This window comes from Lutra lutra, chromosome 10, assembly GCF_902655055.1.
Source record: "Lutra lutra chromosome 10, mLutLut1.2, whole genome shotgun sequence".
In the NCBI taxonomy this organism is placed as follows: domain Eukaryota; kingdom Metazoa; phylum Chordata; class Mammalia; order Carnivora; family Mustelidae; genus Lutra; species Lutra lutra.
This window is the reverse complement of record NC_062287.1, coordinates 99,803,927-99,827,137: the sequence shown is the minus strand read 5'-3', so window position 1 is coordinate 99,827,137 and position 23,211 is coordinate 99,803,927. Positions and strand designations below refer to the sequence as shown.

The 23,211-nt window shown below is 36.4% G+C and overlaps 2 protein-coding genes across 2 annotated transcripts; both read left to right on the top strand.

Moving 5' to 3' along the window:
* The first annotated feature begins 4,534 nt into the window (after positions 1-4,534).
* Positions 4,535-9,229, top strand: LOC125079827 (olfactory receptor 4P4-like). The gene is made up of 3 exons (XM_047693559.1): positions 4,535-5,000; positions 5,032-5,293; positions 9,109-9,229. The coding sequence occupies exons 1-3, from the start codon at positions 4,535-4,537 to the stop codon at positions 9,227-9,229; spliced, it is 849 nt and encodes a 282-aa protein (XP_047549515.1).
* An 8,675-nt stretch (positions 9,230-17,904) lies between these two features.
* LOC125079826 (olfactory receptor 4P4-like) lies at positions 17,905-18,855 on the top strand. Its single transcript, XM_047693558.1, has one exon. The coding sequence runs from the start codon at positions 17,905-17,907 to the stop codon at positions 18,853-18,855; it is 951 nt and encodes a 316-aa protein (XP_047549514.1).
* The last annotated feature ends 4,356 nt before the right edge of the window (positions 18,856-23,211 follow it).

The window sequence follows — 23,211 nt, the reverse complement described above, 5'->3', positions numbered from 1 at the left end:
CTGACACGAAATGCTCTGGACAGTAGGTAAATGACCAGAATTTCAGTGAAGAAAGGGGGGACACTGGAAGGAAGAAGTAGGAATGGATCCACAAAAAGTGAAAGAACATGAAGTGAATTATTTCTCTTCCCTTCCCATTATCTGTTTGTGTGAGATCCGTTAAGTATATTTTTGCCTCCACTGTACAGCTAGCTGACTGACTTTCAGTTAAAGTTGAATACAGGCATCTTCTCTGAATTTTGTAGACTAACTTGTTTTGAGGTTGAGGCGGTGATAAATTCAATGTGCTACCCATTGAAAGTGCCAGGCAACATTCTAAGAGACAGGCAGACAGCAACAGGGAGTGATGCGTAGGAGGATAACAAATTTCAAATGAAAAAGAAACGCAAATGTGTGGGGGAGTGGGGAAGCTGAAAAAGCATTGATTAAGAAAAAGTGATTCACAGGTTGGTAGGAAAGTGATAAAGCCCAAACTGAAAGGACAAATAAACTCCCTGCATTAATCCCATCATGAGTATTGATAACTCCTTCCTCAAACAAACAAACAAAGAAGCTCCAAGAATTCAAGAATTAAGTTAACTTAAGACCCTACACAGCTCACCAAAAAAATCAGATGAAAAGATCTCAAAACTTGAGTCTCTATTTATCTTACCTCTGTTTATTTTGTTGCCTGCCCTTGTTTCTGGGAATAAGCCTTAGGACAATAATTTCAAGTATGGAGTATTTTATTTACAGATCATTTAAAATCATTGAAGCTATTTCTTTTAATTATTTACAAATATTTGCTGACTATTGGTTAAAAATCGGTAACCTGTATTTGACAAGCTACAGAACAAAGATAAAATAATTAGAAATATTTATCAAGTCCCTACAATGTACTGGGTGACTTCCACATTTTATCTCACAACAGTCTCAGGAGATAGATGTACCCACCAATGATGTAGTTATCCATTGCCAATATGATGATCTGAGAAAAAAAACAGTACATGCCAAAGATCGTACAGATCAGGGATGCCTGGTGAGAACTGAAAGCTAAATTTGTGTAGCAACATGGACGGGACTGGAAGAGATTATGCTGAGTGAAATAAGTCAAGCAGAGAGAGTCAGTTATCATATGGTTTCACTTATTTGTGGAGCATAACAAATAACATGGAGGACAAGGGGAGATGGAGAGGAGAAGGGAGTTGAGAGACTATGGACTTTGAAAACAATCTGAGGGTTTTCAAGGGGTGGGGGGTGGGAGGTTGGGGGAACCAGGTGGTGGGTATTAGAGAGGGCACGGATTGCATGGAGCATTGGGTGTGGTGCAAAAACAATGAATACTGTTACGCTGAAAAGAAATTAAAAAAAATTGTGCAAACACTCTTAGTATTTTAAGACGGAATATAAGACTTTCTTTCTGTCCTTTGGGAATTTAGGATCACAAAACTTAAGACTATATTAGGTTTAGTTTGACATAAATTAAATATGGAAATGTTGGGGTCAGTGAGGTACTCTTTTAAGTCATTAGAGTATCCAATACCTACTGAGTATACACTAAGTATCAGTAAGTATGGTAAGCACATAACGTTTTCCTAAGTATATTACTGAATGAGACATGTTGTTTCAGATTGTCAGACTCTACTAATTATGTCTATGGGTTTAGCCTAATTATTTTCTCTATGACTAGGTTTCATTTTTTTAAGTGAGCTTATTAGAAATACTTACGTCTCAGAATTATTGGGAGAATTTAAAAAATTTATGTTATGCATGTGGGATGCTCAAATTGCAAGCTTATATACAAATTATTAAACCTACTGATAGTTTAGTAAAGTAATGAAATGAGGCCATATGATCATTCATAGCAAACCCAAAGTTTATTATGTTTATTATGATCAAGGTTTTTCAAATCTTTGACAATAGCAGAAAGCCCAAAGTTTAAGCAAAATCTTAACTGAAACATATAAATTTTCAAGACTAGATTTACCCTTTTTAAGGAGGGGCCTCTAGAACAAGTGAACACAAGTTCCTACAGTGAGGGAAGAACTACAGCAGGGAGTAAATGATGACCTCTTTCTTCTAACCACTGCTCTTACAGGGACTATTTGTGGCTGGAGAAGCATATCCAAGGACATGACAACATTCAGTGCATTGTATTCTCTAAGAATAAATTGCATTCTGTAAAATAACAGAGATTTTTATTCTCTATTCTTACTCTTTGTAATTGGGCTATATATGCAGGAGAGAGGAACAGATTGAGATTGCAGTTTTGTTTGAATATTTTCTGCATTTTATAGACTAAGATAGTTTGTCATAATTTATTATCTCATTTTGTCATCTGCATATCAAGATTAGAATGGCTGAAATGGTTTAAGGATCACGATTTTGGAGGTTATCTGGTTTTGTATGAAATAATTAGGTAATTGGAGGAAAGGGGTCTTTAAAATTAAATTCTTCTGTTCCAGGTATGGACTCAGGCTCTAAATTCAGAAAACTCTGATTTTAAATTCTGTTTTGCTAAATACTAGTTAGATGATCTACGCGTACTTTATCAGGAAATTTTCAATATTTTCTTTCCTTTTTTTTTAATAGATTCTCTTTAAGTAATTTCTATACCCTAAATGGGGCTCAAACTTACAATATCACAATTAAGAGTTTCTCACTCCACTAAGCCAGCCAGGTGTCCCTGTATTTTCTACATATTTTTAATTAAAATCCCTTCTATTTGGAACTAGGAGATTAGGTTAGTGCCAATCTCAAAGTTACCTTCCTGCTCAAAATAATTTTATGGCATTAAAATTTTATTTTCTACAAGGAGTCATATTTACTAGACTTCATTATTGATAGCCCCACTGATTTGGTAATTCCAGCACTTATACTCTTATGGTTAATAAAGCAAGAGTCATTTCTTGATTTTTTTTTGAGTTTCTCAACCATTTTGTGGCAAAGTTTAGTCAGATTTTTTTATCTTACAAAGAAGATGATTTAAATTAAAAAAAAATTGGTATCCAAAGTCACACAGTGGTATAATTAGTAATGGAGGCTTGGTCCCAAATGTTTGTCTTCATATAAACATTTTCCTATACATTTTTCCTTTGAATTATGAAGGGTCAATATCCTTTAAGGGTTTGGCAAAAGACATGCTTTGGATGAATATCGAAAAGAAATTCATACTATAATTCAGACAGATGGGAAGAAATTGACTTGCGAATTATGCTACATTGAGTAGGAGAAAAACCACAAAGGTAAACTGCCTTCAGTTCTTCCTTTTGGTTTTATTTTTTTTGTGAAGATTTGATCTGACAGAGAGAAAGAGAGCACAAGTAGGCTGGAGCGAGAAGCAGGCTCCCCACTGAAAGAGAGTCCAACAGGGGATTAGATCCCAGGACCCTGAGACCATGACCTGAGCTGAAGGCAGAGGCTTAACCCACTGAGGCACCCAAGTGCCTCATCATTTTAGTTTTAACTCTCTCTTTATTCTGTGGTTCATTTAAGTATAGGATTTGTATTGATATCCTATATAAAAATAAATATTTGTTACAAAAGATCAGCATCTTACTGTCCTAAATCACTAAGTAAAGATGAACAAGCCATCAAAAAATTATTCAAACCAACTCAGAGGCCTCCTACAGAGACTTTTTATCTTCTACTTTGTAAATATGTTTGTATCATATAAATGTTTAGTTTCATTTTCTACCTCATCCTGAAACTATTTTGTTTGTATATAGTCCACTAGTGACCACTGTCAAGCTTAACATTTGCTTCTATATCATTTAACAGCAACTTTAATGACTTATACTTGCCTCTTTAACAAATGTGTGTTTGGAAGGACCCAGAAAAATGTCCTTTCTGAGGACTTTGTTGTATATTCCTTTAGAATTGAAAAACATTTGGCAACTAATAATAATTTTTAAACATTTTTTTAAATTTACTGATTGAATTGATTTATAAAACATAATGTCAGGATTGAACAAAATGTCCTGAAAAATTGACTTATGGAAATCTTCATGAGACTAATCAGAAAAAAATTATATCCTATCATATCATATCCACTAAATAGAACTTCATGATGTCAGTGTCATCATCTATATTCTCTAATGCACATGTCCAACACTGACTTGTGCAATATGTCTTTTCAGGAGACTGTTAAGCATTTTTACAGCACTGGATCATGGAAAATAAGAATAACGTCACTGTGTTTATTCTCTCGGGACTGTCTCAAAACAAGAACATTGAGGGGCGCCTGGGTGGCTCAGTGGGTTAAGCCGCTGCCTTCGGCTCAGGTCATGATCCCAGGTCCTGGGTTCGAGCCCCACGTCGGGCTTTCTGCTCAGCGGGGAGCCTGCTTCCTCCTCTCTCTCTGCCTGCCTCTCTGCCTACTTGTGATTTCTCTGTGTCAAATAGATGAATAAAAATCTTTAAAAACAAAACAAAACAAAACAAAAAAAAAAACAAGAACATTGAAATCCTCTGCTTTGTATTATTTTTATTTTGCTACATTGTTATTTGGGTGGGAAACTTACTCATAATAATTTCTATCATGTGCAGTCCACTAATGAACCAACCCATGTATTTCTTCCTTAATTGCCTCTCACTCTCCGACCTTTTCTACACCTCAACAGTGACACCTAAACTAATGGCTAATTTGCTGGCAGAAAGGAAGACCATTTCCTACAGTAACTGCATGACACAGCTTTTTACCACACATTTATTTGGAACCATGGAGGTCTTCATCCTCACAGGGATGGCCGATGACCACTACGTGGCCATCTGCAAACCCCTACACTACACCGTCGTCATGAGCAGAGAGAGGTGTAATGCTATCATCACAGTCTGCTGTACTGGGGCCTTAATCCACTCTGCCAGTCAGTGCCTCCTCACCATCTTCCTACCCTTCTGTGGCCCCAATGAGATAGATCACTACTTCTGTGACGTGTATCCTTTACTGAAGCTGGCCTGCACGGACACAGACAGAATTGGTCTCTTGGTCGTTGTTAATTCAGGGCTGATTGCTCTGATGACTTTGTGATTTTGATGGTTTTTGTGAAATTTTTTTTGTGGATTTTCTGATATTATACACCCTTAGGGCTTACCCTGCTGAGAGCCACTCCAAAGCTCTTTCCACCTGCACTTCCCATGTCACAGTCATGGTTCTGTTCTTTGTGCCTGTTCTCTTCATTTACATTCAGCCCCCTTCAACTTTTCCGGAAGACAAAGTGTTTGCTCTTTTCTACACCATCATTGCCCCCATGTTCAACCCTCTGATCTACACACTGAGAAACATGGAGATAAAGAATGCTGTGAAGAAAATGTGGTATCATCATTTGTTTGGGGAAGGGAAGTAACTTGTATTAAGGACATTCTAGAATTTCATTTTAGGATACTATCTTAAGCCTTAGAAGTAAGAAGAAATGATATACACAGAGTATATCATGATTGCAAAAGCCAACCACAGGTTGGAGCTCAGAATCTTTAGCATTTCCTCAGACCTCTACTGACTGGATAAATTTATTATTTTTAAAGATTTTTTTTGTATTTTTTATTGAAGTATTATTGACATATGACATCCTGTCAACTTTAGGTATACATCACAGTGATTCAATATTTTGTACACTTTGAAATTATCCTCACAATGAGTCTAATTATCATCTGTCACCACACAAAGTTGTTATAATATTATTGATGATTGGATAATTTTCACTTATTTTTTCATTTCATTCTGGTTAGAACCAGATCTAATCTCCTCACATGCCAGTCCCAAGTACACCTTAATTTGATACTTTATCTTGAACATGTAATGAAGTCTTTTTTCTCCTCCTCTTGACTCCATTATCACTACAGTGTGACTCCTGTTGGTAGAAACAATAGGAAACTACCTGGTAGATTAGAAATACAGGTAGATTTTACTTCCATCATCTCAGAGGAGAGCACAGATAGTAGGTTTTTGAGCTGAGGGCAATATGTACGTGAGCTATTCAGCATTCATAAACACTTTTCTGTATGATATTTGAGCCTAGTCTCCCTTTCTCCCTTCCATAAATGAAACATAATATTCTCAACATTTGGACAAAGTTAATTTTGTGTAAGTTTCTCTTCTAGTTCAGGTTATAATCCTTCCTGAAAGATCTGTAACATTAAGAACAGGCTTTAAAATTACTCAATACACTGTTACAGTGCTACAAGGGTCCTTGTTTCTATGACTGGTCATTAGATTTAAGTTAACATTTATACATTTCTTCCTTGCACTGCCTACTCACTCTTCCCTTTGATTTAAGGTTAACCTTTATTATTGGGGTTCATTATCTACTAATGTGTACCAAATTTTTATTCTTGACATTCTGAATCTTTAATGGTCCTGCCATTTTTTCTTGTTTTTTTTTTTTTTCTTTTTTTAAATTAACATTTATTATTAGTTATAGAGATTTTAAGAGATGGGCTGGGTTCCAAATAGTGATCATTCATGTTCCATTGTGTCAAACAAACAGATGTCATCTCATCATCAATACCAATTCCTCCAACCCCTTTTTATCTTTTGGTTTAGTAAAGGCATGAAGACCTCAAATGGTGTCTAGGTGGCAACTTCAATTTCCAGTTCAATAAAATAATTGTTGTGGTCCCTCATGAAACCAAACATCTATAACTAAAACCTAAAGGCCAGATGAGCCGGAAACTTTTGGTACAGGAACAGAATTTAAAGTACTTTAGTGTAATAATAAAGGAGGCACTTGCATATATATCCTTCAATTCCATAGGGTTCTATAACTCTCCATGATGGCTATGGGAGAAATATAACCATCTGTTGCTCAACACATCCTTGAAAATATAACTCAAGCTTTTCAGGGTGCTATTTCTCGATTGGTGGTGTGTTCGGTAAACCATTTCTTCATTGTATCTAATCAGTTACCTAGATAAATGGGGTATAAATGAGTTCACTAAGGCTGCCATAAAATAATACCATAGATAGGATGGCTTAAATAGCGAAAAATATATTTTCTGTCAGTTCTGGAGTCTGAAAGACCATGGTCAAACTACTGACAGGTTTAGTTTCTTCAAAGGTCTGTCTCCTTGGCTTACAGAAGGCTGCCTTCTCCATATGTCCTCACATGGTCTTCTCGGTGAACACACATTCCTGGTGTTTTTTCTGTGTGTCCAAATTTTCTCTTATAAGGATGCCTACCACAGTGGATTAGGGCCCACCCTAAAGGCCTCATTTTAACTTAATTGACCCTTAAATGCCCTATCTCTAAAAAGTCACCTTCTGAGTTACTTGGATCTAGATATTCAGTATATGAAATTTCAGGAACTCAATTCAGCCTAGAACAGAGTGTGTGGTAGGATCTATGAATTTCAGTGTGTATGTCCGCTACTAAGCATCTTTACTGGAAGAAATACATTACTGGATCAGAATCAATCCTAAGTGAAATAGTATGACGTGAATAAGGCATTCCATAAATCAATGCTTTGTGCTGCTGGTACAAGTATTATAAGCAGGAAAGACAAATCTATATCCAGAATAAGTGTCTATTTCAGTGAAGACAAATTTGGTTTCTTCCATGATGGAAGGTTTTCGGTGTAATCAACTTGCTATCTCAGGAGTGAGTGGACTCCCTGAGGAGCGAATATGTTGGGCATTCAATGCTGGTGTGACAGAAAGTCACACCTTCCAAACAAGGCCATAGCAATATTTCCTAACTGGTCCATATAGAGATACCATATGTAGAGGCCAGACGTAGAATTTTATAGCCAACAGTTCATCTGATGTCTGGGCCTACAACCAGTGGCAACTGCCAGACATGTAAGTCAAGATGACTCCAGATGTTTTCAGTTGCTAGCTAGTGGGCATTCCTAGTCTTTGTGGGACCTCAGTTGAGACCTCAGACGTCATGTGGCATAGACAAGCCATCCTCACTTTGTCTAAATTCCTGATCCACTGAGCCCAAGTGCATAGTAAATTAGTTGTTTTACACGTGAAATTTGGGGTTATCTCTTGCAGTCATAATAACTACAAACATTTGGTACTCAGTAGTCACAGAAGCCAGATGAAATTTTAAAGGGAATTTCATATTGTTCGGCCCTAGCAACAGCCTTCATAGGGAAACTTCCTAAACCACCTTGACCACTTTTTTTTTTTTTAAGATTATTTATTTTTTTATTTTAGAGAAAGCAGGGGGAGGGTCAGGGCGGGGAGAGAGCAAGAGATTTTCAAGCAGACTCCATACCGACAGAGGAGCCAAATGCCAGGCTCAATCTCACAATCCTGAGATCACGACCTCAGCTGAAACCAAGAGTTAGATGCTTAAATTCTTGAGCCACCCAGGTGTCCCATCCATGGCTGCTTTAGCTCTAGACCAAATTAGTTAGAAGTTGGGTAGCTGGGAAAAGAGGGTGGCTGATATCCACAAAACATTTCATCTCATCTACCACCACTGAGAATTTCCTCCACAGTGTACAACATGTAGTGAGCATTTGTATGAATTATATTTTGCCCATAAGGTCTACCCGTATAGTCACACTGTCTACCCACACAAATTCCCGAAACACAAGTAAAACCTTTAGCAACTGTCATGAATTGGAATAGATCTAGGCCTCTAGTTATCTCTTGGTCTGTGCAAAGTAGACAATCAATGCACTGGTTGAGGATTTGTTAACAAGATTTTCCTTAACCCCCATTTTTTTTAGTGGTTTTGCATTTGGGTTTTTAATACTACAACATTCCATTTCAGTTGGTGCCAGAAAGAACTAAATATAAACAGATACAATCATATATTTCCTCTTTGGCCAACTTCCTATAAAGCAACAGGAGATGACTGAGAGGAAGGAGATGAATTTGCAGGAATTTTATCAAAATTTATTAAGCTTATCAGACCTTAAGAAAATAAGCATGGTTTTGCAAGGAAATAACTAAGGGGATGTTATTATATCCTCCCCAGGCCATGAGAATCTGTTCTCTAGAAATATGGAGGAGGGGATTGTGTTTGTGCAGAGGCTTCACGGCACTTGGCTTCTCAAAATTCTCAGATTCAACCCAAAACCACATCATCTTAGATTTGTTTCAATTTTTTTTTCTTTTTGTGGTTCTGTTGTTGACATAAGAGACCACAGCAGCTGTGTTTTCTGTTCCCTTTACAGTACTCCCATGTCTATGATCAAACCCATGACTTCATTTTCATCAGGGTCTGTGTTTGGGCTTCTGGAGACTGAACTGAAACAGAAAAGCTCTCATTCTGATGGTTTACCTGAAGTTGTGTAGACCAAGTAGTAACTACCTTATCCTTTATGTTAGCCTACTGATGCCACCAACAGAAGAAAGTCACTTCACATTCCTTATAACTGTGTCTTGTCCACAAACCATTCAAGCTCCACAGTCATTGTAAATCCCAGCACATTAATGTTGTTTGTGGAAAGTCAGTAAATTTTTTGTGAGGAAAATAGGAAAAATGTTCTTTCAAACATAAGTTCAACATGTTTATAGACAAACATTATAAGAGTTTTTTTTTCAAATTGCTAACTTACGTGTTTTTCCATATAACAATTTTTTTTTCTTCCATAGAGGGATAACCAGCTCTGTGGTTTCCAATGTTATGTAGACTATGGTTGCCCTAGGAACAACCAAATTCCTCACTTCTCTCCCAAATGAGTCCGCATACTGTCCTTATCTGTTCCTGATCATAACTGACACATCATTTCCAGACCTTCTCAGTCTGCCTCAAGTCTTTGTGCATATTGTTCACTCAGGTCAGAAAGTCTCTCAGCTGTACCTTTCATAATTTACAGTTGATCCTTGGACAATGTGGGGATTAGCGGCATGTATAATTTTTTGAGCTCTGGCCCAAACTTAACTACTAATCATCTACTGTTGACTGGAAGCCCTACCAATAACATGAGCAGTTGATTAACACATATTTTGAATGTTGTGCAAGATATAAGTGTTATATACTGTATTTTTATAACAAAAAAACTAGTTAGTAGGAAACTCATAAGGAAGAGTAAATATAATACTGTACTGTATTTACTGAGAAAATTCCACATGTAACACAACTCACAGTTCAAGCCCATGATATTCAAGGGTCAATGGTATTATCATGTGCTACTCAACCTTCTCTAAGTTATGTGCCCCTTTCTAGCTATTTTAACCATGTTTACCACTGTATCTCTCTTTGTAATTGGTTTCCCTGGATTACAAACACATCTTATTTCTTTTAGAGGAACATTTTCTTCCTTTTATTGAACAAAATCCTCACTGTGGTATTTGTAGGAGGAAGTGTATAAATTTACACCAGCTCTCAGAGTTAAGTCTGTGAAACCAGTTGCCAATGTGGGAGCTGGAGGAAGTAGGGCCATTGGGGTATGAAGTCACACACAGAAGTTTGCCACCCACTCTTCAATTTATTTATTCTGTGCTAAAGCAGACTTCACAACCTGGCCTTAGGCGTCTTTGGCATTTTCTAGTTTAACCTCTGCTGAGACATTGTTCAGTACTGTTCCTCAGAATCTGTTTCAACAGGAAGCACATGATTTATCGCCTATCAATAATGAAGAGAAGTGAACTCTTAGTTTGTGCTCCAACTCCTCAGGGTATAAAAAGTTATTAACCATGGCATAGCTACTTTTTTAAGACTGGAAAGGAACTAAGCCTTGTTTAGCTGTACATTGGTCAACTTTTCTTTTGGGAAATGTCTCATCCCATAGAAAGAGTGAGAGGGAGGTTTGGGGTTATATTCTCCCAGGTCATGTACTTTAAATGATCCCTGGAAATTAGAGAGAACACATGTATATATTTCCAACACTAAAACCAATGAATATACTACTTTTGGGTAGAAAACAAACAAAAGCATTTTCTGTTAGAGTCCGTAATCAAAGGAGAGAGACTGATACAAAGCGAAGGTCAAGCAAAGCTTTATTTCCCACGAAGCATCGAGAATCAAACTGACTGGTTAGGGCCATCTCTTGCAGAGGAAAGAAACCCTTCCCAGCCTCACAGACTAACTTTTATAGAGGTAGTTTAGCCGAGCTATACACAGGTGGCCAATGAGATTGTAATACACAGAGAAAACTGCACAGTCATGTTAGGGCACACACGGGCAGCCAATTGAATTACAATTCACCCTAGTAGATAGAGGTGTGCCCCACTGATTGGCTGTCTCTACCTGGCCTGATCCGTCCTTGTATCTGGGATTTGCAAGTAAGTTCCTCTGGGAGGGGCAGGGTCAATCTAAGTTTTCTGATTAACAACAAACTGGCTCCCTCTGATTAAGTAGGCCCTTACATTTCAACATAAATGCTAATGATGATTTTATTTCCTTTTAGTTTCAAAAATCAAGAGAGAAAGCTTTTCTTTATAAGGGAAATAGGAAAGTCCCAGAGCCAGGACTTACATGGGCTGCTTTCATGGTGAAATTCATTAATCTTTTGTAACAAAATTAAGCATTTATTTTGACTGTATTGAAAACACCAGATGCCACTTTTTACTCAGAGTTTACTCAGAGATAATGAAATTTTTCTAATGAGATCATCACCTTGTAAGTAAAAATCCAACCAACATATTCTAAAGAAACATGACTTTCAAATTTAAAAAGCTTATATATATATATATATATATATATATACACACACACACATATATGTATATATATGTATATATATGAACATTTATATCTATATATAAATTAAATTTTAATTAAAATAAGTTTATATATATAATTAAAATTTAATCTATAGATATGTTAATTAAATAGGTGTATCTCTCTCTTCAAGTTTTGCTAACTTTCCATTACATTGATACAATTCAATGACTGATCAATATTACGTCCCCTCTTCTTCTTCTGTTACATTGAACTGTTGGCAGGAAAACTGATCCTTGTCTCCATTCGATGCAGCCCTCTTTTGAACCAACCCATGTACTACTTCCTCAGCCACTTATCCTCTATGGACATCTGCTATACCTCTACTGTCACACCCAAATTCATTGGTGACCTACTAGGGGAGACAAAATCCATCTCCTATGGTAATTACATGTTACAACTATTTGCCATGCACTTCCTTGGGAGTACTGAGGTCTTTATACTCATAGTCATGGCCTTTGATTGCTACGTTGCCTCTCCACTATGTGATTATCATGGACAGGACAATGTGCCATCTTCTAGTCTTGGCTGCTTGGGCTGATGGGGCTCTCCATTCTTTTCCTCAATTATTGATGGCAATCCAATTGCCGTGTTGTGGTCCTGATGAAATCAATCACTACTTTTGTGATATCTTCCCTCTGCTGAGAGTTGCGTGCACTGATACTTACATCACTGGTGTCCTTGTGGTTGCCAATTCAGGTATGGTCACCTTAGTTACCTTTATTGCCTTGTTTGTTTATGTCGTTATATTTAGTCTATGACATCACTCAGTTGAGGGAAGACACAAAGCCCATTCCACCTGTGGGTCTCATATCACTGTGGTCAGCTTATCATCAGGCAGATGAGGCTGAGTCTAAACCACCTGTGAAAAGTCAGTGAGCAGAGAACAAACAAGATGGGAAACATGTTAAGAAGGCACATGATGTGAAGAGTACCTAGTGTTATATTCAACTAATGAATCATTGAACATTACATCCAGAACTACTGATGTACTATACCGTAACTAATTGAATTTAAATTTTAAAAGAAGGTGCACCTGGGTGGCTCAGTGGGTTAAGCCGCTGCCTTCGGCTCAGGTCATGATCCCAGGTCCTGGGTTTGAGCCCCACATTGGGCTTACTGCTCGGCGGGGAGCCTGCTTCCTCCTCTCTCTCTGCCTGCCTCTCTGCTTACTTGTGATTTCTCTCTGTCAAATAAATAAATAAAATCTTAAAAAAAATTTTAAAAGAAGACTGGAAAGTACTGTGTGAGGGTAAACCACTGTAAACAACAATATATCTTTCATTACATTGTCAGTTTTATTAGGGAGACACAAATAAAAGCAGAATATATACCATCCTCTCTGAAAAATACTAAATGTTGACCAGACACATTTGTATGATATACATAAATGATTGTTTCTAAGTAATCAAATAGATTACATTTTTTAAGTTCCTTAATAAATTGTATTTTTAAATGTAAAAGATAAAAATAAAAATTTTAAAAAGCTGTGCTGTACTTTGCTTCCTTCTGATTTCCCATGTAATTTTTGCTTTTCCTCTCTCCCACGTAATGAGGGAGAGTTCTTTATTCCTTTCTTTTCTTGTCTCCCATTTTCCAACAGCCCACTTATTAATAATAAGGTCATTCCAATTATGGTATTATAAGTCATTGATTTTATTTATCTAGCTACCATGTGCACCAAAGATCTTGATAATTTCAAAAAAAAAAGAAAGAAAGAAAAGGAAAAGAAAGGAAAAAGGACTCTATGTGGCCATTTTTAGTGTTCCTTCCTCTACTTTGTCTTAGAGTTCCTGAACCCAAACCTGATACTACTATAGGCTACAATTTCCTTCCTGTTCCAAAGCTGGACGAGCACATGGCAGTCACACTATAGCCTTTAGGGAAAAAGAGACTTTTTTTTTTTTTTTTCCAGATAGGCAAATGTAGAAAGTTTATACCCAAGATCATCAAGCACATTACCGTTGATGGTGGATTTGCAACACTTGGACCATGACCTGTTTAGAAATGCCTTTGGCAATACAATTACAGAAAGATTTCACAGACCTATTAATTCCTATCATTACCAATTAAGTTTTATTCTGTTCCTCTGAGTCAAATTGTGTTCAATGATAGGCATAAAATAAATAGATCTTTCCTAGGAACTCAAAACTGTGTAAGCATTTGTAGGAATATAAAATCACTTTTCTTACTTTTTCTTCTGAACTATTATTAAGCAGTTTAAGCAACTTTTGAAATTCCCAGGCTACTTCCCTGAGGGATGAAGATCCACTTCTTGCATCACTAAGACTTAGTGAATATTGGAAGGCCACTAACCTTATAACCTGTAGAAGGCTTAGGATGTGTTGAGATTGTCAAAATATTTGCAGAGAATTCATCCGGATGTGTTTGAATTCCGGGACTGTAACTCTGCATTTGACTCCAGGTTTTGGTACTAGACACAAACTGGCAGAGTGCGTATGTGCAGATGGCATGCTTCCTGATGCAGCCCCAAATCTAACCAAACAGCCACTCAGACCTTATGGTTAGTGAAGTACCCTTGTCACCTTGGTTTGGGAAGGGTCCCACCACACGTATGCAAGGCTGCTTGTGTGTTCTTTATATGTAATCTATGTAATTTCATTCTAAAGCATATAACTTCTGTCGCAGCATATGACAATCTGATTACTATGGAAGTCTTTTACCGTACTTTAGACTTAATGGCACATTATTTATAAACAAAATTCCCCTTTGGGGAGAGGAAAATAGTAGAGTTAGATTTGCCATATTTATGTTGGCGCTGAATTTCACTGTGACCACAGATCTTGCATACAGGCAGTCTTCCATATGACTATTATGAAACAGACTAGTTTATGCTTGAATATGTACAATAATGAAAACTTTCTATTTCAAAACATCTGCAATCCTAAATAGACTAGTTTCACCTGAGCATCCTACATTCCGTTACACTGTTTTTTACTTTCTTTTTTTTTTAATTTTTTTTTTTTTAATTTATTTGACAGAGATCACAAGTAGGCAGAGAGTCAGGCAGAGAGAGAGGGGGAAGGCAGGCTACCTGCTGAGCAGAGAGCCCGATGCGGGGCTCCATCCCAGGACCCTGAGATCATGACCTGAGCCGAAAGCAGAGGCTTTAACCCACTGAGCCACCCAGGTGCCCCTGTTTTTTTACTTTCTGATGCATGATGATTCTGTTACACTAAAGTTTGAAATTGTGGTAGAAACTTCTATTTACATGTAAGAGCTTCTAGGTCGTGGGCTCTTGTTTTTTGGGAGATTTTTGATCACTGCTTCAATCTTGTTACTAGATATTAGTCTATCCAGGTTGTCAATTTCTTCCTGTTTCAGTTGTGGAAGTTTATGGTTTTCCAGGAATGCATTCATTTCTTCTAGGTTGCTTAACTTATTGGCATATAACTATAGATAATAATTTCTGATGATTATTCTATTTCCTTCGTGTTAGTCATGATCTCTCCCTTTCCATTCATAATTTTATTAATTTGGGTCCTCTCTCTTTTCGTTGTTTAGCCAGTGGTTTATCGATCTTCTTGATTCTTTCAAAAAACCAGCTTCTAGTTTCATTAATGTGTTCTACTGTATCTCTAGTTTCTATCTCATTGATCTCTGATCTAATCTTGATTATTTCCCTTCTTGTGTGTGAGGTTGGCTTAATTGATTGTTGATTTTCCAGTTGCTTAAGGTGAGGAGAGAGCTGGTGTATTCAAGATTTTTCCATTATTTTGAATGAGGCTTGGATGGCTATGTATTTTCCCCTTAGAACACCTTTGTCATATCCCATAGGTTTTGGACCAAAGTGTCTTCATTCTCATTGGTTTTCATGAATTGTTTACGCTCTTCTTTGAATTCCTGGTTGATCCAAACATTCTTTTTTAAAATTTTTTAATTTTTTTAATTTCTTTTCAGTATACCAGTATTCATTGTTTATGCTCCACAGCCAGTGCTCCATGCAATACATGCCCTCCATAATACCCACCACTGGGTTCACCCAACTTTCAACCCCCGCTCCTTCAATACCCTTGGATTTTTTTTCATAGTCCATAGTCTCTCATGGTTCATCTCCCCCTCCAATTTCCCTCAACTCCCTTCTCCTCTCCATCTCCCCATGTCCTCCATGTTACTGATTATGCTCCACAAACATTCTTAAGCAGGGTGGTCTTTAGCTTCCAAGTGTTTGAATTATATATAAAGAGAATTTTATATATATATATATAAAATTCTATATAAAGCTTCTACTCTTTTATGAAGAGCATAATCCAAAAGATGCACATAATTTTATTCAGTAATGCCAAAAACAAGTAATCATTTGAGTGCCTTTTTAGAGAAAAAATTATTAGACTAGTGATCAGTGTTAAAAAACATGCTAAGATAACCAATTATTGACGATATTAAAAGAGTTTCAGTAACAGATTTTAAATTGGAGTTTCCCATGATCACATTTGCTAAATCCCTGTCATGAATGTTCTTTCTTATTTCCTTTATTCCCCCATTGATTGTGGGTGTGTGCATGCATGACAGTCTGTGGTCCTAAAGGAAACACTCGGAAAGGAAAGAGTATAAAAGAAAAAATAACCATTTTGAACCACACACATCTCTGGCTATTTCATATCACCTCATATATTCCTCGGTAAAATTCTGAATTTTGTAACGATCTCTCCATTGTAAAAGGAGTAAAATGAAGTTTAGAGAGATGAAGAAATTCACTCAAGGACAGCACTGGTTGGTTTCCTTAAGATACCTCAATATTTCTCTTTCTGTGTTGTGCTCTTCTAACCACTGCTTCAGTGGTTGCTTGATGTTTTTTATGTGTCAACTGTGACTGCAGTTTCTACCTAAGAGGGGTGCATAATATCTCGCCTATCAAAATGTTATTTCTATGACAGGAATTCTCCTCTTTTTCCCGTTTACATCTGCTCTCTGCAGCGATCTTGTGTAATGACCCCTCAGGTTACAGGGTGAGATGGGTAAGTAGCACTATTGTGGATTCAATGCCAATGACTAGAAATAAGGAAGAATCTTGATTTAAGCTATTTACATGTTGGTAAAACTGAAGGAAAATTATTTAAAATGTTTTAGGATGAGAAAATTCCAGACAACATTAATGTTAAATAGTCCATATATCTTTATTTCCATAAATATTCAGGAAGACAGAATGGGTGTCCATCCATCATCTTATCTTGCATGTACTTTTCTACTCAGAAGAGGGCTCAGAATAGACTTTTCATGTTTTCTTCATGACACTCATCATCATCCCTCTCAGCTCTCTCCCATGAAATTCATTCAAAATTGAAGGGGAAATCAGGATTTTTGTGTCTCATCATTCACAGTGTATAATTTCCCCATCTTGAAAAAATGCTTAGATCTCTTGATCTGAGCTTCCTCTTTTTAAAATCAAAGATTTGGATTAGTCAAGTGAATTCTGTTTTTACGATGTTTGTAGTTTTCTTGTATAAGAATGCTTTTAAAACCAAATTGTTTTAGGTCAATAACTGTATCTGAAAATTAACGTTATTTCTACCTTATTAACAAAGTTTCAGCATTACTTGCAATGAGTAGGAATAGGTCAATGAACTCAACCTCCCTAAAGCTTTTCAATAGTCTTTAGCTAAGATTAACTGCTGAATACTGTGTAGCTGATCATTATTTTCCATATACTTTTCCACCGTTCTTTGCTTTTTCATATAACAATGAATTCATCAGTTTAGCATGATCCATTCGCAATCTTTGGTCACATAGCATAAAAAGAGGGTGCTATATACAAATTAATGTTCACTGTTCAAGCTTATATATTTCCATTTCCTGAGGATTCACTGCCAGATAATCCACACAATTTGATCAGAAAATGTCGAAAATAGGAATGCTGACCTCATGTATTAGCCACACAGATTTAAGTTTTAGGCAGCAAAACGTTTTTTGAATTGGGACAATTTTTTAAAATCCTCTTTTTTTACCTAAATAATATAATTAATAATAATGAATGGTTTTTAATTTCTAAAACATCATTTAAATATTTAAAATTCATTACCAGTAAAAATGAGTAACATACATGATCTTTCCCATTATTCCCATTATAAAATTATTCCCCAATGTTTCTATAGAATTAAAACAATAAAATAAAACAGCTTGATGTAAGAAATCCAGAATGATTACACTAATGTGATATTCATGACAATCTACTTTTCATAAATTTTATATCATTGTGTTCATAATGTTAAGTTTTTACCAAATTTCTGTTTATTTCCTTCAGATAATAACTCATTTGTGTGTAACATAGAGCAAACTCAAGTATATGGAGAAGCAGAGAAATATCTCAGAATTCATACTTCTAGGACTTTCATATGACCAGAACATGCAAATATTTTGCTGTGTGCTCTTCTTATTCTGTTATGTTGCCCTGTTGGCAGGAAACCTTCTGATCCTTGTCTCCATTCTATGCAGCCCTCTTTTTCACCAACCCATGTACTACTTCCTCAGCCACTTATCCTCTGTGGACATCTGCTACACCTCTACCGTCACACCCAAATTCATTGGTGACCTACTAAGGGGGACAAAAACCATCTCTTATGGTAATTGCATGTTACAGGTTTTTGCTGTTCACTTCTTTGGGAGTATTGAGGTCTCTATCCTCACAGTCATGGCCTTTGATCGCTACATTGCCATCTGCGAAACTCTCCACTATGTGATTATCATGGATAGGACAAGGTGCCATCTCCTAGCCTTGGCTGCTTGGGCTGGTGGGGGTCTCCATTCTTTTCCTCAATTATTAATGGCAATCCAATTGCCATTTTGTGGTCCTAATGAAATCAATCACTTCTTTTGTGATATCTTCCCTCTGCTGAAAGTTGCCTGCATTGACACTTACATCACTGGTGTCCTTGTGGTTGCCAATTCAGGTATGGTCACCTTAGTTACCTTTGTTGTCTTGTTCATTTCTTATGTCATTATTTTATTCAGTCTAAGACATCACTCAGCTGAGGGAAGATGCAAAGCCCTCTCCACCTGTGGGTCTCATATCACTGTGGTCAGCTTATTTTTTGGGCCTTCAATCTTTGTCTACCTTCAACCTCCAACCACTTTCCCTGAGGACAAAATATTTGCTCTATTTTATACCACTGTTGCTCCCATGTTCAATCCCTTAATTTATATGCTGAGAAATACAGAGATGAAAAGTGCCATGAGTAAAGATTGGTGTCAAACATTATTTTCAAATAATAAGAATAATGAAGAAACATATAACTAAACACGTTTATATAAAAATGGGCTTCATGTGACTAAGCGAGAAATATTTCATGGTCTTTATATCCCATCACTCTCATGAATGGAATGCATGAGAGAAAGTGGTACTAGAAAGAAAGTTAACGCAATAACTAAATGAATCCTAATTCCCCCATACCAGAATTAACTGAAGACTTAATTTTATGGAGTATTCAGGAGGTATGGATAAGGTCATTTGCAGGAAACAAACAAACAAACCAAAAAACCAAAACTCTCTGGTCCCAAAGCAAACATGGCAACACTATTTGATCAGTGAATTATCAAGGCAAAACAATTTTTTTTTAAAGATTTTATTTATTTGACAGAGAGAGAGAGATCACAAGTAGGCAGAGAGGCAGGCCCAGAGAGGAGGAAGCAGGCTCAGTGCTGAGCAGAGAGCCCGATGCGGGGCTCGATCCCAGGACCCCGGGATCACGACCTGAGCCGAAGGCAGAGGCTTAACCCACTGAGCCACCCAGGCGCCCCAAGGCAAAACAATTTTAATGATAATTCTATTAACATCCTGGACTTATATGCCAGTCCACATAGTGATACACGTTCTGCACTAGTGATGAAGTTTAAATCTAAAATTAAAATCATGACTTTATTTTTCTTACTTATATTTTATCATCATGTTCAGTTAGCCAACATACGGTGCAACAATTAGTTTTTGATTAGTGTTCAACAATTCCTTACTTGCACATAACACCAATCATCATGAGCACCTTTATGATAGAACATTCACTTGTAGTTCCAGTAGTGGCATTCAGAAATCAGCTCTGCAATAAAAAAATCTGTATAGAACCAGCTTAATTTTTCTTTCTTTCTTCCTGTTTTTCTTTCTTTCAAACCTCTCTTAAAGTGGCTCCTGGTGATTAATTCTCCTGAATTCATATTAAAAATAGAGAGACTAAGAGTCAAGAGAGACTAAGAACCAAGAATTGAGGATGCTAAAATCATAATTGCTTCTTATTCCACCTATTTAACAGAATATAAAACATTTTCCACAAATCTTAAGGGACTGAAAAATAAAATTGATAAAGTAAAAATTGATAAGTATGTAGGAACAAAAGCCCAGCAAAAGACAGATTAAGACATGGTCTAACACCAAAAGCAAGCCATATGTCATTTTCCAAGCATATTTTGGTTACATATGGATGCTTATAGCTGTTTTATTTATAACTGTCAAACATTAGAAGCAACCAAGAGGTCTCCATTGGCGAACAGATAAATAAATTGCGATTTTCTGGTCAATGGAATGTTATTCGGAGCTAAAACAAAATGAACTATCAAGCATGACATGATATGTAGGAAACTTAAATGTGTATGACTAAGTGTTAGAAGCCAATCTGAAAAGGCTACCTATTATGTGATTGCAACTATACGAATCCTGGAAAAGGCAAAACAATGGAGACATCGACAACATCAGTGTTTGCCAAAGGTCAGTGTGGAAGGTAGAATGAATAGACAGAGCTCAGAGGATTTTTAGAGCAAGAAGCACATCTGTATGTTAGTACGGTTGTGGATACACATCTTTATGTATATTGAAACCCATAAAATGTACTACATCAAGTGTGAAGCCTAATGAAAAGAATATTTGGGGAGATAATGACACGAGAGTGTAGGTTCCTTTGATGGAAATGGATGTATTACTCTGGTGGGAGAGGCTGTGTGTGGAGACAGGTGTATTATGGGAAATCTTTGTACTTTCTGCTCAGTTTTGTTGTGAACCTAAAGGTGCTTTAAAAAACAAAGTTTATTGATTAAAAATATACACTATGTCATGGCAGATATATCAAAGCTTGTAAGTGGAAAGAAAGAGACATCTGAAAAGGATTTTCCACAGGAAAAAAGTGTAGGAAAGACCTCTTTGCATGCTTGATAGGATTCAAAGAAAGGTTGCTTAAGAAATACAGCAAATGTCACTATAGAGAAGATGTTAGGTAGCAAGATTTTATTTAAAGGAAGATGGTAAAAACATGGAAAGTGTTTTAGAATATGTAAGTAAAATGCAAGAGCTGCAGAGAGTCTGGGGGCACCGTCCAAACAGGTATAAAGAGCAGAAAAAAATCATGAGGATGGCGAAACTCACCAGAACTGTTAGAGCAGAGAGGGAGTGGGCAGATTGTCTCAGCAGTTATACACAAAGAAGCAAAACTGTTGGAGAGTAAACCTTTTCTCCTAGGCATGTTCTACCTGTTTCATTACTTAGTAGGATCAAAGAAAGCTGCCTCTGAAAATGAAGTAGAAGTTCAGATATTTACACAACAAATTCGTTTTAAAGGCCTCTTTTAAATAGTGGATATCATTTGTTTTCATTATCATGCTGTCTTAATAATATAAATTTCTCTTTCAGAACACTATTAATGATCAAAATTATTATTTGCACACAATATTGACCTAGGTTAATGACGTTTTCTGCCACAAATCTAGACATGCATTCCAAATTAGTGAGACTTTAGCATTCTATAAAATCAACAACTTTCACAGAAATGACTTCGGACTTCTTACTGTGGCTTTCATGTTTAATCAGTTGAGAACATCGTCTTTTTTTTAATTGAGATATAAATGATGTATGAGATTAGTTTCTTTAACATAATGTATTGAGAAATAGTCACTGCAGTAAGTGTACCTAAGATCCATCACCACTCATAATTGCATATTATTTTCTTGTGACAAGAACTTTTTGGATGCCAGATTTTCTCATTTTTATTGCACAAAATCCTGCCTGAGGATTTGAAGACGTAGATTATGGAATTACTCCATGTCAGAATCTAGGACCCATCTAGATTTTTTAATAGGAAAACCCATGCATATTTGTTATTAAGACTTAAGCTATTTCCAAAATATTTCCATTTCCGTATTTATTGGTATTAAAACTTTGATGAGGGTTGCATGTTATAAGAACGAAAATATAAGGGGCGCCTGGGTGGCTCAGTGGGTTAAGGCCTCTGCCTTCAGCTCATGTCATGATCCCAGGGTCCTGAGATTGAGCCGTGTATTGGGCTTTCTTTTCTGCTTGACGGGGAGTCTGCTTCCTCACCCACTCTGCCTGCCTCTCTCTCTACTTGTGACCTCTGTCTGTCAAATAAATAAATAAAATCTTTATAAAAAAAAAGAAAATATAACTTGAAAAGAAAAAGAGAAAAGCATATCAACCTAAAAATTATTAAAGACTATCCTATGAAATGGAGCTAATGCATTTGGCTACAAATTCTTCATGAGGGCTAACAGCTGTAAAAAAAAAAGGTACACCAGAAAATATAATATTTTATTCTCATTAATGAGATTAGTATAGCATACCAACATAATTATAAAGGATTTCAGGCCATAAATATGTGGTTTAAAAGATGTACTTACATAATAAAGTTCTATCAATTTCAAATAAAATATTGTAAGGACTATATTGGCATAATGACATATTTTCATGAATTTTTTAAAATACATGTTTTAAAGAAAATTAAGGTTTGCAGAAACATTACTCAAAACGAACAGCAAAGTCCCATATATACGCTCTGTGCCTCACAATTTATGTTTTCTGACATCGTGCAGTGGGGTCGTACATTTTTTACCACTACTGAATCAATATGGGTACAGTACTCCTGAAGTCTGCAACTTGCATTAGGATTTACTCTTGGTGTTGCCAAGTTTTATGGATTTTGACATATGCATTCTGTCATATATCCACCACTACACTATCATACGGAATAGTTTCCCTTCCCTAAAATTGCCACGTGTTCCATCTATCACCCCTTCTCCTTTATCCCTGAGACTTTACCAACCAGTGATTTTTTTACATCCAATTTTTTCTTATCCAGAAAAGGAATTCATAATTCATATCTGTGATATAAATATTTCTGCTTCAAAGCCTAAAAATTCTCTTTGGCATTATCTCCTTTATTTATTTAGTCAGTAATATTTTAAAATTCACTGTTACCTACTGCTTGCACTCTACATAATAGAAATATAATCCACATAAATATAATCATCCTTAAATTGGGTCAGCTATGATAATCAATGTTATAAACATATCATTATAATTGGTATGATTCAAGAGAAACCTAACACTCCCCAAATTAGAAGGAATCAATATAAAAGCATAAAGTCGATTTTACCAAAGAATTCAAATAGGCATTAAATCCAACTACTGAAGTCTTCTTAATATCAAAGAATATGAGTTTTTCTCAGCAAGATGTGTTACTGTTCTAGAAGGATGTAGGTAAATATATCACATGATTTCAGAATATAGGAGCACCTGGGTGGCTCATTCAGTTGAATGACACTTGATTTTAGCTCAGGTCATGATCTCAGGGAATTTAGTGGACTCAGGGGAGTCCACTTG

What these genes read in the sequence shown, in the direction of transcription:
- LOC125079827 (XM_047693559.1), top strand. Translation starts at nt 4,535, where the DNA reads ATGAACCAACCCATGTATTTCTTCCTTAATTGCCTCTCACTCTCCGAC. An exon ending in AGGGCTGATTGCTCTGATGA is followed by an intron (nt 5,001 to 5,031) that starts CTTTGTGATTTT and finishes TTTGTGAAATTT; the next exon opens with TTTTTGTGGATTTTCTGATA. An exon ending in AATGCTGTGAAGAAAATGTG is followed by an intron (nt 5,294 to 9,108) that starts GTATCATCATTT and finishes TTCCCTTTACAG; the next exon opens with TACTCCCATGTCTATGATCA.
- LOC125079826 (XM_047693558.1), top strand. Translation starts at nt 17,905, where the DNA reads ATGGAGAAGCAGAGAAATATCTCAGAATTCATACTTCTAGGACTTTCA.